This window comes from Battus philenor, unplaced genomic scaffold (genome assembly GCF_028537555.1).
Source record: "Battus philenor isolate CCGP_79_NKW_IND1 unplaced genomic scaffold, ilBatPhil1.0.hap1 SCAF_26, whole genome shotgun sequence".
NCBI lineage: Eukaryota > Metazoa > Arthropoda > Insecta > Lepidoptera > Papilionidae > Battus > Battus philenor.
Window position 1 is genome coordinate 742438 of NW_027181689.1, and position 12761 is coordinate 755198.

Below are 12761 nucleotides of genomic sequence, written 5' to 3' on the forward strand. Positions count from 1 at the left end.
CGCTTTTAATTTATCCTTCCTCAATATTATTCGTTCACTGCTAAGCTTCGTTTGTATTTCTTATCTCATCATTTGCACTTGTATTATTACGAATATCTATCTTTCTAATCCTATCATTGCTCTTTGTCTGACATGTACCAATATAACGGTCATTCATTCAATAAAAAATCAGGTATTGATATTTTTTAATTATCATCATTTAAACTATAAGACGCCCACTGCTGGACATAAGCTTCTCGGGTTGATTTCGGACGAACTCAACAACTTTGTCTGTCTACATTGGTGGACGTCCGACACTGCTCAACTGATCCGTTGTCATTCCAGTCCATCCAGGACTTTGAGGTCCTAACAATCATTTGTTCTATTCTACTTCAATCTCACCTTCATTAGTATCTAAATTCGATAGTAAAAATTGTAATATAACAAAATTAATCCGTAGGTGATTGAAAATGGTCAAGGTATCGACATCCAGTTTGGTCTACCGGTCGACAAACAAGAGATTCTAGTCGCTTCCAACGAACTGGTGTACTTCAGCGCAGAGAAAGGTCAAATGGAAAAGATCAACCCGGTGAAGATCGATACCAACAACAAAGAATACAAGGGTTGCTTCGATCAACTCTCCGACTACCTCGGTCTCACGCTCTGCGGAGAAGTCTCCGTTCCCTTCTCAGTCTCAGGTATTATCTATATCTATTTTTTACATTTATAATTACCTATCTGTCCTATAAGAAATCTCAGGATCAACTAGAGAGCAGTTAGGAAGGTTGTGCTAGAAGTATCACTGAGAAATCAAATCAGAAATTAACAGATCCACGGAATAACTAAGGTCACCAAGGTTGTAGCTCGAAAAATTGCTCGTCTGAAGTAACAGTGGGCGGGGTAAGTCACTCGTGCAACCTAAAGGTTCGAGTGGTGACAACGAGTCGGTAGACGCAGTGTAGTTAGGCCCCCATGGATGCAAGCAAGACTAATTATCCTGACGATCTTGTAAGGAGGCCTATGCCTTACAGGCTGCATCAACCAACCGATATGATTATGATGATAAATTTCTTTTTTTTTAAAGGAGCTGAAGCACAGTCATCGATCTCCAAATTCGTTGCTCGTTATCCTCTCACCGGACCAGCAAAAGTAAAATTGGTACTGGAAAAGAATCATCTAAGAGGCTACCACATTAAGGGTGTTTTGCGAAGAGACTTCAAATCTGGCAAATTTGGTGTAGAATTACTCTTTGATGCTGAAGGTATTTTTTTTTACTTCTCTAAAGTTTATAAAAAGACTGATATTTATATTGTCATGGAACAACAATAAATGATCCTTTTTCCATATAAAAGTTGTTTTGCAAGATTTTAAAAATTGGAAATGGATTAATCTATATTACAATATTATGGAAACTTATATATTTGTACTTCTTAGGTGTTCTACTTTACTTTATTTGTCGTGAAGTCCCGCCATATTTTTAAATTGAGCCCTTTCGGAATTTGTCTCTTGAAATACGCGAGTAATCATTATAAATGATAATGAAAATAAACACTATGGAACAGATATTACAATGAAAAATTCCTCTTGGTCTTACTACACTTCTGTTTTATTAATAATGTAATAAATCAATTATAAGAACAAAAAACTCCTTTCAAATATGGTTGTTTAGTTATTTGTTGTATAATTTTTTTAATTTATTCCAGGATGTAAAACTGGCCGCATACAAGTCAATGGTGATATAGTTGCTACAAATGAGGAAAGATCTCTCAAGTTAGCATTGAACGCCCCCTTCAAAGTACTATCCGGTGAACTAGCTCTATACACAAAACCGAATAAGGAATACGCTGTACTTGTTAAAGGAAAATCAGACGCCAATGAGTACTACGGTAGAATAGGCTTCGACGCACACAGAGAAGGATCTAACGCTATCTACAAGCCTGTTTTAGAGTATGTCCTTCCTGATAATAAAGGAAAACAGGTTGTGAAAGTCGATGGTCAAATTACACACGACACTAAATCAAACGAAATCAAATGGGACCTTAGAAACATCAATGCTATTAACATTTTCGTGCAATCAAATGATCCGCTCGATATAAACGGTTATTATAAACCACAGGCCAACGGATATGAACTAGACGTCAAGGGTAAAATGGGACAGCATTCAATAATTCTAGGCTCATCATTGAAGGGTGCAGATTTCAAATTGGAATTGCAAAATACATTGAATCCTTACGTAAACTTCAAAATAAATGGACACGTTGAAAACAACAAAGAGGTGAGTCAATTTATTTTTTGCAATGGTGTTAATAATGTTAATAAGGTTATGATTAAAAATTACACTTCAGACAATTTAAAGTTCTTTGTTTATTCATCACCACCATCATCATATTAGCCGATACATGGTTAGTTCAAAATAAAGGCCTCTTACAAATAGCGATTTGCTTCATCACTGACACTTCAGTGCAATTCTTTGAGTTAAGAGGTCATTTTAATTCTTCTGTAGATTTCATTTCTCATCTGTCTTTTCTTTGCTGGTTATCAATTATAATTTGCCCAAAGTTCCCAGATAGAACTTTGATAAAGGCACTATTAAGCGTGACTATTAAATCGCATATCATATTAATGTATCTAACCTTCTAAAATGAATTAGGTTTACTTATTTAACATTTTGAATGGGCTATATAACTGACATAGGCCTTGGAATGGAAGTCTACGGGTTGGTATGATGGTAACTTTGATATTTTTCATGTCTGAACCATTTTAAACGCCATACAATGATTTATTATCTCTTTGTTCACTTTAGCTTTTATTTTCATTATTATTAATGATATTTACATTTAAATAGGAGCAACAGTTTTTGTTTTACTTGAGTGAAATAAAAAAAATTCACACATTTAAAATAAGAACTTGTTAGAATATTAAAAATCAGTATATTGGAACATACTGACTGTTGCATCTTAGGCCGTATTCCCCAGAGGCGCTTTTACTTTAATATTTAGCGGACTGTACCGTGACATGTGGGGTTAGATTTCAAAAGACACTCTTAGCACTTTAAGTACACAAAAACTTATTTATAGAAAGCCTTACACACAAATTAAAGCTAATCAATACAAACTAACTACGCTATGTTACGAAGTACCGTATCTGTGATAGAGTACCCGTGGATTTGGGCCTGCGCGCTGGTAGGTGAGATTGCTGTCTGGTCATTTTGTCGATTCTTTCTAAACGCGGGACAAGTTCTAGTGTTACGCGTATGCCCGCTCCTCGCAATGACAGACTTCCGTAACATTAACATTATGGATATGTTACAGTTTGCTAAATTAAATAAACAAAATTTGCGATCGCAAGGTTCATCGATGTAAATACGGCAACCGCTGCACAGATACTGGCGCACAACCTGAAAATGGCAATGTGGAGTAGGGACATAAAAGGAGTAGCACGAAGCGTAAATTTTAAAACTAGACAATTAGCCTCCCTGATAAGCGGAATTGATAAAAACTCATTCATAGCCCTCTGCAAAACAATTGCAAAATGTGCCATTGAAAGGAACAAAACGCAAACACAATAAATAAATAGAAAATAGATAAAAAAAGGATAAAATAGAACCAAAGTGACACATAAAACTGTGATAGAGAATAATCATAGGATAAGTAATAATAATGTAAAATAAAAATGTACAATAAAAAAATGTAAAATGAAAAATGTAATAACAAAAGAGGAAAGAATGAAAGATTGAACAGACCAAAAGAGAAAGATAGAAGAACTGTAGCATGAAAGATAGATAATAGACCGAAAGAGACAATAAAGTACGAAAGAAGAGAAAGAAAATAAAAAAACTATGTGAAAAAATAAATTGCAAATAAAGTCCCTGTCGCACCATAAATAGAGGTACGAGAGGCCCCCAATAGCGGGGGTCATAAAAAAAAAACTAGACATTGTTAGGGCATCGTTAAAATAGATTAATACACTTACTTATTTACATAAACACTATAATAAACTTTAAAAGAACATAACAAAGGCACCGACACTAATGTCTGTGGAACGCAGATCGTAATAATAAAAAATAAAATAAAACATGTTTACCAACAGGTAATTCATAATGACTTCGACTTGTGGTACGGAGGTGATCTTCGCAATTCAGAAAATCGTGTCACTTTCAACCAATTCTTCAAACGTCATGAGGACTCCAAGGACTTCAGCGTCATCACAAAGAACAAATGTAAGCAAAATATACATACTCTTTTCTAATATGTTTTTCATAAATTACTTTTTTTTCTATAACAAACGCCATTTTTATTCTGTAAAATGTTAAAAATATCTTGAAATATAATATAGAATTATAATAAATTGTTATAAATACTGACTTAAAGACATCTTTGAAAGTATCAACATAAAACTATACTATAGGAGAGCTAAAACTAATTCCAGTCCAAAACTGGAATCTACACTTGATGTAACGTTTATTAGAGGTAATTTCGAATGTAGATAATAATATGTATAAAGTAATCATATATAAGACTAAAGTCTTAAAACGTCTAGAACAATCTAATGGTATCATTAATTGAATTAAAAATAAAGGTAAATCTAATAATACATCCGTCATTTCAGTCGAAATTCATGCTTTGCCTCTCAAAATAAAAGCCGACGTTCAAGCCGATCGCAAGAAAGTCGATATCGACGTGGAAGGTCAATATTTGAACAGAAAAGGCGAATTCGAACTAGAAGCCAGAACTCAGATCAAAAAACCCGGTGACTACAGCGTCAAAGTCAAAGTTGAATTAGATCGCCAAGGTCTTGAAGCGTTCGCAAAGAGAGACATCGTGTCAGCGGACAAATCTAACTTCGAAAATTACATCACAATCAAAGAGGTCGGAAAGTACGAATTGTCGGGTGTTGTGTTGCACAAACAGAAGACAAACGACATGAACGTTGGTGCTGTTGGACATCTGAAAGTTTCTGGAGGAGGCAAAAATGAAGATGTCAAGTAAGTTGTAGAAATACTTTTAATAATGACTTTTGATACAACATCAACCTTGGTTATACCTGGATTCCCAAAATGTGCAGCATTTACAACATCTACGTCTGTGTTATGCACTTTGTAGCACGACTACCACTGCATGTGCGGAAGTGGCTAAATATTGGTCCTTTTCTTACTTAGAATTTTAACTGCCAGAAGTTATAGGTCTATCACTTTCCCAAAAATATAACTTATTTCTGAGTGATCATTTTATACAGGATGGTTGGAACTAGGTGTAAAATCTATAAAGCTTTGTGCTGACAAATGACCCCGGTTAATTTTAGAGATGACCACAAATAGACGCTTGTGGTTAGATCCATTAGACGGTAGTCTCTAACTAGGGCTATAACTAAATAGAAAGATCTAAAAATATTTATATAAACTATCTTTACAGATTCGATATCGGAGTGATTGAAAATTTGAACCTATACTCATCGCATGCTAAGATCTCGTCGACGAAGGGTGAGATTCTGGACTTCCTGTTCAAAATCAACCGCGGTGCCAATGCCAATGGTCAATTGAAGTTCATACTCAAAGACACCATCTCTGCCAACGGACAGTTCCAGGTCACGGACAACGATGGCAAAGGCAACGGAATGATTATTGTTGACTTCCAGAAGGTAAACTATAACCCTTACAATACCCTATGTACAGAGCAACCTTACGTCTTTTCAATTGTCCAAGGAAGTGATGGACTTCCTGAGTAGACGTTCTTACTCTGAGGAGAATATCCCGAAATAAAAAAACATCCTGTACCTAACTCACACCCAAGCCGATAAACAAGTTCATTAGCCAAGGCTGCTGCACAGAGACAGGTTTAAGGATGCTCATCATTCTCGAGGTTCAGGAGCTAAAGAGTAAAGCGGTCATTGTTGTCCGTCAAACAACAGACACTCTTGGGCTGTATAATAGTGCCCATGCCGACGAGACTCAACAGGGTTTATATTTGTGCTAACAGAGTTGAAATTAAAAAAAAAAATCAAATATTGAGTTAAACCATAAAAATGAAAATTCGTTGGAAATTGGTGAATGTAGGTTTTATTGGAAGTAACTAGAGAAAGCATATGTCCAACTTTGGACGTTTTAAGGCTAAAATGATGACAATGATAGCAGTGAACAAAAGTAGACAAGTCTTTGTATAAAGTGTCGCTAAGAATTTGAATATATGAATTTAAATTGGTCATTCATTATGTATGACGTCATTGATTATGTAATTGATAATACTAAAGTCTAATATTCTGTGACAAAGACAGGTCAATACAGTGCTTCCCATCGTAGGGCCCATGCCCCAAAAGGGGGACAACTCGACAGTTTCAACACGAGTTTAACCTTTTCGCTTTAATATAGAAAGTATATAAGTAATGTACGTAATTTTGGAAGATGGGATATGGTACGTAAAATTAAAAATACTGGGTCAATACATAGTACAAAGTATAGTAATAAGTGCAAATTTTTATTTAGCAATTTATAATACTAACAAATTTTTTCTTCATCAGGCACAAAGGAAGATAAAGGGTGACTTCAAATTCGTAGTCAAGGACCCGGTTTACAACGCGGATGTTGATATTTACCTCAACTTCGAGAAGGATAACAATGATAAACTTCATATAAGTACGAAGAATAAAAATTCCCAGAAATCCTTGGATTCTAAGTAAGCTAATTTCGAATTTATCTTTATTAGCATTAAGTATTAAGTTAATTGAAACTGTTAGACATACACCAATCATTGTCGAATGTAATAAATATGTCTTTAATGCATAACAGCGATTGACATGTGGATTTAAATGCAAACTATATGGGAGATAGAACAAAGTCCAGTGATAGCCCATTGGTAGAGGACTGAGACTTGCGATCATAAGTAGCGGGTTCAAAGAAGTCCAGCGGCTAAAATCTGATAGAAGTGGCGTGGGGAGGCCTTCCACTAAATGTGCTAATGACTAACGGGAAGTCGTTTGATTCGGTCGACGCAAGACCAATCATTCTGGCGATCTTTGGGGAATACCATGCCTTGATGTGAACATCTATCAACTAAGATAAAAAAATAATGAAAAAAAATCGGATGTATTGGTATCGGCCATAGTTATTCAAATAAAATGTTAAAAGTCATTATTATGGCAAGGCAAGGTTTGCCGCCGTCTTGAATGAAGGCTTTTGAATTTAGCATGTTACAAGAAATTCGCTAGATGGCGCTAAATTACAAAATTCGTATCGATAAAACAGCACACGGTTGCAAGCGATGCAACTAGATGGCGTTGTTTTCAACAGTCAATTTTGCTTATGAAACCAGAATTCTATTTTTCCATTTACAAAAGTTGCAACTATGAAGGAGTACACGATGTTTTATTTCAGGAACAAATTTGAATACGCCGGTAAGAAGACAGAGATAAATGTACATCAGAACGGTGATCTATTGGAAGGCAAAACCAGCGCTGACGTAGAAGTGGTACTGCCTACAGAAAGATGCCTGAACTTGAAGTTCAATAGAGACGTTACAGATAAGGACAACGTGAGTAATATAATTATATAAATATTAACACCGTCAATTACTTTAGTGTTTGGCACTAATCGGTGTAACATAACTCGTGAAGATGCCCCGTCGAGGGGTGAAACACGTGTTGAGTAATTTGATGGTGGCGGTTGTGTGATTTGCATTGTTTGCCGCATACGCATTTATCAGCGGGCTGGCAGGCGGTGTATTTCATTGCACGACTACCACTGCATGTGCGGAAGTGGCTAAATATTGGTCCTTTTCTTACTTAACATTTTATAATTACGTACAATTTTTTGGTTGGTAAGTATGCCTCAAAGCTTGAGTGTTAGTAAAAGTTGCCAGTTTATCAGTGTTCTATACACTGCAATTCGAAATTTCTTTGGAATTACACCAAACAATTCTACCATCTCCTTTCTTACATCAGACAAGACCTATTCACGACATCCGTACACGGTTGAAATTCCGTCCTTCCGCACTAAGCGTTACGCTACTACTTTTATATTAGCAAACAGCTAACAATAACTTGGGAGTCTTCAAGACAAGAGTCAAATTTCTTCTAAGCAAGCATGTAGCGTCGTAGACCTCATCATGTCTTAATTTCTGACGAGACAGAGGTCAAATTTTTTGTCTATAAAAGATAATAAAATGTTGAATATAATCATTTTAACTATTGAATCTTTATTACTAGACATAGGGCTTTCATATAGATTTCCAATAGGACTTGATAAAACCAACGCTGATCCAGTGTCTTGCACCATTAATATGGTGGTGTCTCCACCTTGTGATTGGACGTATGCTTGCTAGTCCACGTTGTCCACTCTAGATCCTTAAAGATCCAGATCCCTCGCCTGATGCCAATTTATTCAGCTCACCCATGTTGGTTACTTAATCACTTTAAAATCCTGGGTTTGCCTGTTACCCCGACGCTCAACTACAGAAATTACCTTGGAGTTTAAAGCTAAATTAGCTGGTAAGAACCAGGGTGTCTTGATTAAATCAGGCGGTATTTCACACCGGGACAGTTACTAACACTGTATCTGTTTTAATACTGCTGCTACATTTCGGATTGGTCTCCAAAATACCAATTCGAAACTCATGTTTCGATAGAAATTTGTTTTTAAGAAACTTCTTAGCATTGAAAAGCTACTACGATCCTGTCAATTTATTACTGATATCCTATCCCACCATCTCAGATTATAGGACATGTGAGATGTCGGACCACTACCACTTTTTCACAGTGGAGTTTCCTTGGAGGTGTCCGGAATTATCGGATCCTAACATTTCGGTTTTAGAAGGATCTGTCGGCTTATTTCCCTAAGATTACATCCCGGATCTCATAAATGTCAAAGTGAATAGCTACTAACTGAATTTGCTTGCTTCGATATCGTAGAAAAATCTAGAACATGACTAACTTCATATGCATATATTGATAGTGACGAATATAATTTTTCTTGTCAATTAGATAATTGATTTAATGAAAGAATTATAATAAATAAACATGGTATAATTACAGTTAATATTGTTATTTTTATGACAATTTAATATTTTTTTATGTTTACATATCATAATATGTTTGTATGAACGTGCTAACTATCCGAAACATTTTTTTTTAATTTCGTTATAGACCCTGAATGGAAACGCGGAACTGATTTTGAGTGATTCAGCAAAACGTGGAGCAGCAGGTTCCGTTATCTCCTACAAAGGAAAAGTAACTAACACGAATGTTGACAAGAGCGAAATAGATTACGAAGGAGAAATTGAATTGAAATTGAAGAACGGAAAACAATTGGTGAACTCGTTCTCTTTGAAGAATGTACCGGTTGGTAAAGGGAAATTCAAGGGTGATGTCAAGGTGAGATGTCAGAATTTTTCTTCATCACTTCTAGTACTGTAAAAGATGTGAGCATGTGTGAATTCCAAAAATTAAAACTGTACATGAACTGTAAAATTTTAATACTATAATACAATATAACATCGAAGCGGGAGAACAGAAATGCACAAACCAAAACATTGTTTGAAGTTGTATAAACAATAACATTGTTAAACAATTTTATATTTGTTTACAGGTTGACATCAATGGCAACCTTATACCAAAACCAGCATCTCTTTCGGCATCTGCTACGTATCAAGACAATGATATTCCAGACGAAAACTACAGACTGAAGGCTAACTATGGCGATGACATGGGACTTGAATTAATAGGAAACCTACTTCTCAAGACCGACGGTGGAGTCACAAAGTGAGTTTACTCTTATCATCTCTTTCTTCTCCAATCATTTATTATTAGAGCAAATGTTTAGATAATTTTTGCAATCTTTTATATCGATTAAAAAGATTTGTTTACATACGGGTTTTATAAGACAAATTTATTTAAAATCTTTTAACTTGATGTCAATATATCGTAATTTTTAATTGCACTATGTAGATAAACATGTATTCCTTCTCAAAACTCAACTCTATTGTTATTTACGGCAATATTTTATTATATATATATATATATATATATGCTCTACGATGCCGAAATATATGTATATATGTATATGTATCTAATTATATAAATAAATTTCCTTTACAGATACGTCGATGATAACACAGTAACACTACGTCTGCCATTCGAGAAAGCTCACGACATCAAATTGGCCTCAAATGTCCAGTTCATTTACACCGAAGACAAGGACGATGCGGAGGTAAGTCATTAAAACTATCTTACTTTATCTTTTTTAAAGTTCGAGAGGGCAGGGCATAGAAAAGTTTAACTTAAACCCCTTTTATAGCTTCGACTCTAGCTGCTACATTATACTGAATAACGAATTCAGAGGCTTCTACGCTCTTAGATCACTTGAATAGGTTCTTTATGGAGTCACGGAACCTTCAACGGGAGACCTTAGCTGTGTAGGTTGCATTACCTGACTAGTGGCGAAGACGCTTCTACAAGAGCTATCTCTGTTTCTGACCACTCCGGCTTTCAAAAGTCTGCGAATCGATTTGTTCGTAGCTTTGTTTAAATATGGTACCGTCTTCCGAGCATGTATCTCGTAGAAATGTTTTTTATGTAGCGGAATCTAACATTCATGAGATTAAATAAAATTAAAAATGAAGGAATTTAAATGAATAATGACTACTAGCGCCATCTATTAGCGCGATCTCGACTCTTTTCTTGTCAGAGATGTATTTTGCCCATCTCTAATAAACATTTAAACTATCACCTGTTTACTTTGCCAAGTTAATATATGACCCCATGACCTCTTGCGGGTAAAATTTCATAAAATCTTTTCTTAGCTTACCTTTACTTATCAAAAGTAATGTTCTTACCAAATTTCAAGTTTCTTCTCGATATAGCGCGAAAGATATAGTGATGAGTTAGTACGCAGGTGGTAATCTTTTATTTAATATGTTTTCGAACGCTGTATAGGAAAGGCATAAAAGAAAACGTACTAATATAGCAATGAGCTACATGTACAATACAATATACAACACAACAGCAACAGGTCTTTACACACCGTATAAAAAGTTTGAAAGCGAGAAGTACATACTCTACTTAAAATTTCAGAATTCAGTAGTTATCAATTGAACCTACTGAAAGGTACTTCAAATTTAAATAAAACCTATCCCACAATGACACAAATTTCAATACGCGGTTTCATTTTTTAAATGTGTATTTTTTTAACAGTTCACGATCATGGAATCTGTACAAGTGAACGCTGATGTATACAAATTCGACTCAAACGGAAAAGTATCCCTTGAAAGTGGTACAGTGGAAGTAAAGATGCTCGTTCCTCACCACGACGCCTTCGTCATGCAGGGAGACTACGAGGTTTCATCTAAAAGTAAGTAATAAAGGCACTAACAAATATACATGGTTATTGTAACAGATGGCGCAAAAGTAATGTTATAATGTAAAAGTGCCTTAATTTTTATAAATGGCGCCAGATGTCACTGTGCTTTGATATTTGTGATGTAGATATATATAGAATTAGTTTTTTTGTTAACAGGAGTATATATTTATTTTTGATTTTCATTTGATATAAGAAATATATGTAAAAGCTTGAAATATTTTTGTTAACTAATGGGCTATACATTCACCCCTTTTAACTTTAAAATCAATAATCAATCATCCTGTCTTTCAAAATAATAAATTAACTAAATCAGAGAGTGAATCTGATGTTTATTGTGATAAGCAAAATGATATAATAAAATTAATAAGTGAAGGTGATAGTTTTTCAGATGATGAATTTTTTTCTATAGTTATACTTGTTTTTATTTATTCGTTTATTGTGTTGTGGCAATTTAAATCATAATTTTTAAGCTATGAATAATTACGTTAATTTATAAATAAACTTATAAATAATTATATTAAAATGAATAAATACTAAAATTATTATACATAGGACGATATCATTAAACTTCTTTTATCATTTATAAACATATACATATATATGTTCTGAAATTTTAGTATCGCCAAACTTACATTACTTCTTGATAAGAACTTAATATTTTAGATTTCAATGAAGAAGACGTAAAGGTAAAAACTAAAAAGCATCGAATATATAAACAGCAGTGAAGATAAATCTACTTATACAAACAAATAGAACACTAAACACATATAAGAAATCAATGTTGTCATCTTTAGAAGCACAGAACATCGACTGTTGAACATGGCGAAATTAAAATCACTAATACATGCTTCATTACAGATGATGTCAAAGCCATGAAAGTGGACGTGCAAGCCCGGTATGGTAAAATCAAGAGAGATGTGAAGTTAGTCATCAACGCACCACCTCGTGAATTGGATCTCACATTGAAGGCATCTGCACCTGATGCTGAGAAGCTGAAAAAACTCGTCTTCATCATTAACAGCAAGGTAAACTTGTTGTAACATTGTGTTTATCTCTTAACACTATAGATTGGTCATGGCGGTGATATTTGGAGGAAGCCTATACCTTCCATTCGTCTATTAGATGATGTGATGATTAATTTGATGATTTTTGATGAACCTCACAATATAAGACACATTTACATCATCATCTTAGCTGCAAGACTACATCTAGACATGAGCGATCCTATAAATTCCGATAGGAACGATAAGAAACAGCTTGTTTCAAATGCCTTGCGACAACCTTAATATTGTCGAATGTTCATCTTGTTCATGGACGTCCAGAACTATAGACTTCAGAGTTCATCTATTCTGCGCTCTTTTCTTAATTCTATACTCTAAACTCAACAACCATTCAACACAAATTCTTCTAATTTTGAATTCTAAACTCTTTCTTGTAT

At 34.7% G+C, this 12761-nt stretch overlaps 1 protein-coding gene across 1 annotated transcript in view; it reads left to right on the forward strand.

Annotated features, from left to right (window-relative positions):
- The window catches only part of apolpp (apolipophorin), a 65794-nt gene that overhangs the window by 24264 nt on the left and 28769 nt on the right, over positions 1 to 12761 (forward strand). Inside the window, exons 18-30 of the mRNA XM_068768494.1 lie at positions 440 to 677; positions 1064 to 1240; positions 1683 to 2254; positions 4069 to 4198; positions 4588 to 4963; positions 5391 to 5616; positions 6493 to 6647; positions 7346 to 7502; positions 9112 to 9339; positions 9554 to 9726; positions 10063 to 10174; positions 11158 to 11314; positions 12182 to 12348. Of these exons, the coding sequence (XP_068624595.1) occupies positions 440 to 677; positions 1064 to 1240; positions 1683 to 2254; positions 4069 to 4198; positions 4588 to 4963; positions 5391 to 5616; positions 6493 to 6647; positions 7346 to 7502; positions 9112 to 9339; positions 9554 to 9726; positions 10063 to 10174; positions 11158 to 11314; positions 12182 to 12348 (2868 nt within the window). The remainder of the gene's footprint in view (positions 1 to 439; positions 678 to 1063; positions 1241 to 1682; positions 2255 to 4068; positions 4199 to 4587; positions 4964 to 5390; positions 5617 to 6492; positions 6648 to 7345; positions 7503 to 9111; positions 9340 to 9553; positions 9727 to 10062; positions 10175 to 11157; positions 11315 to 12181; positions 12349 to 12761) is intronic.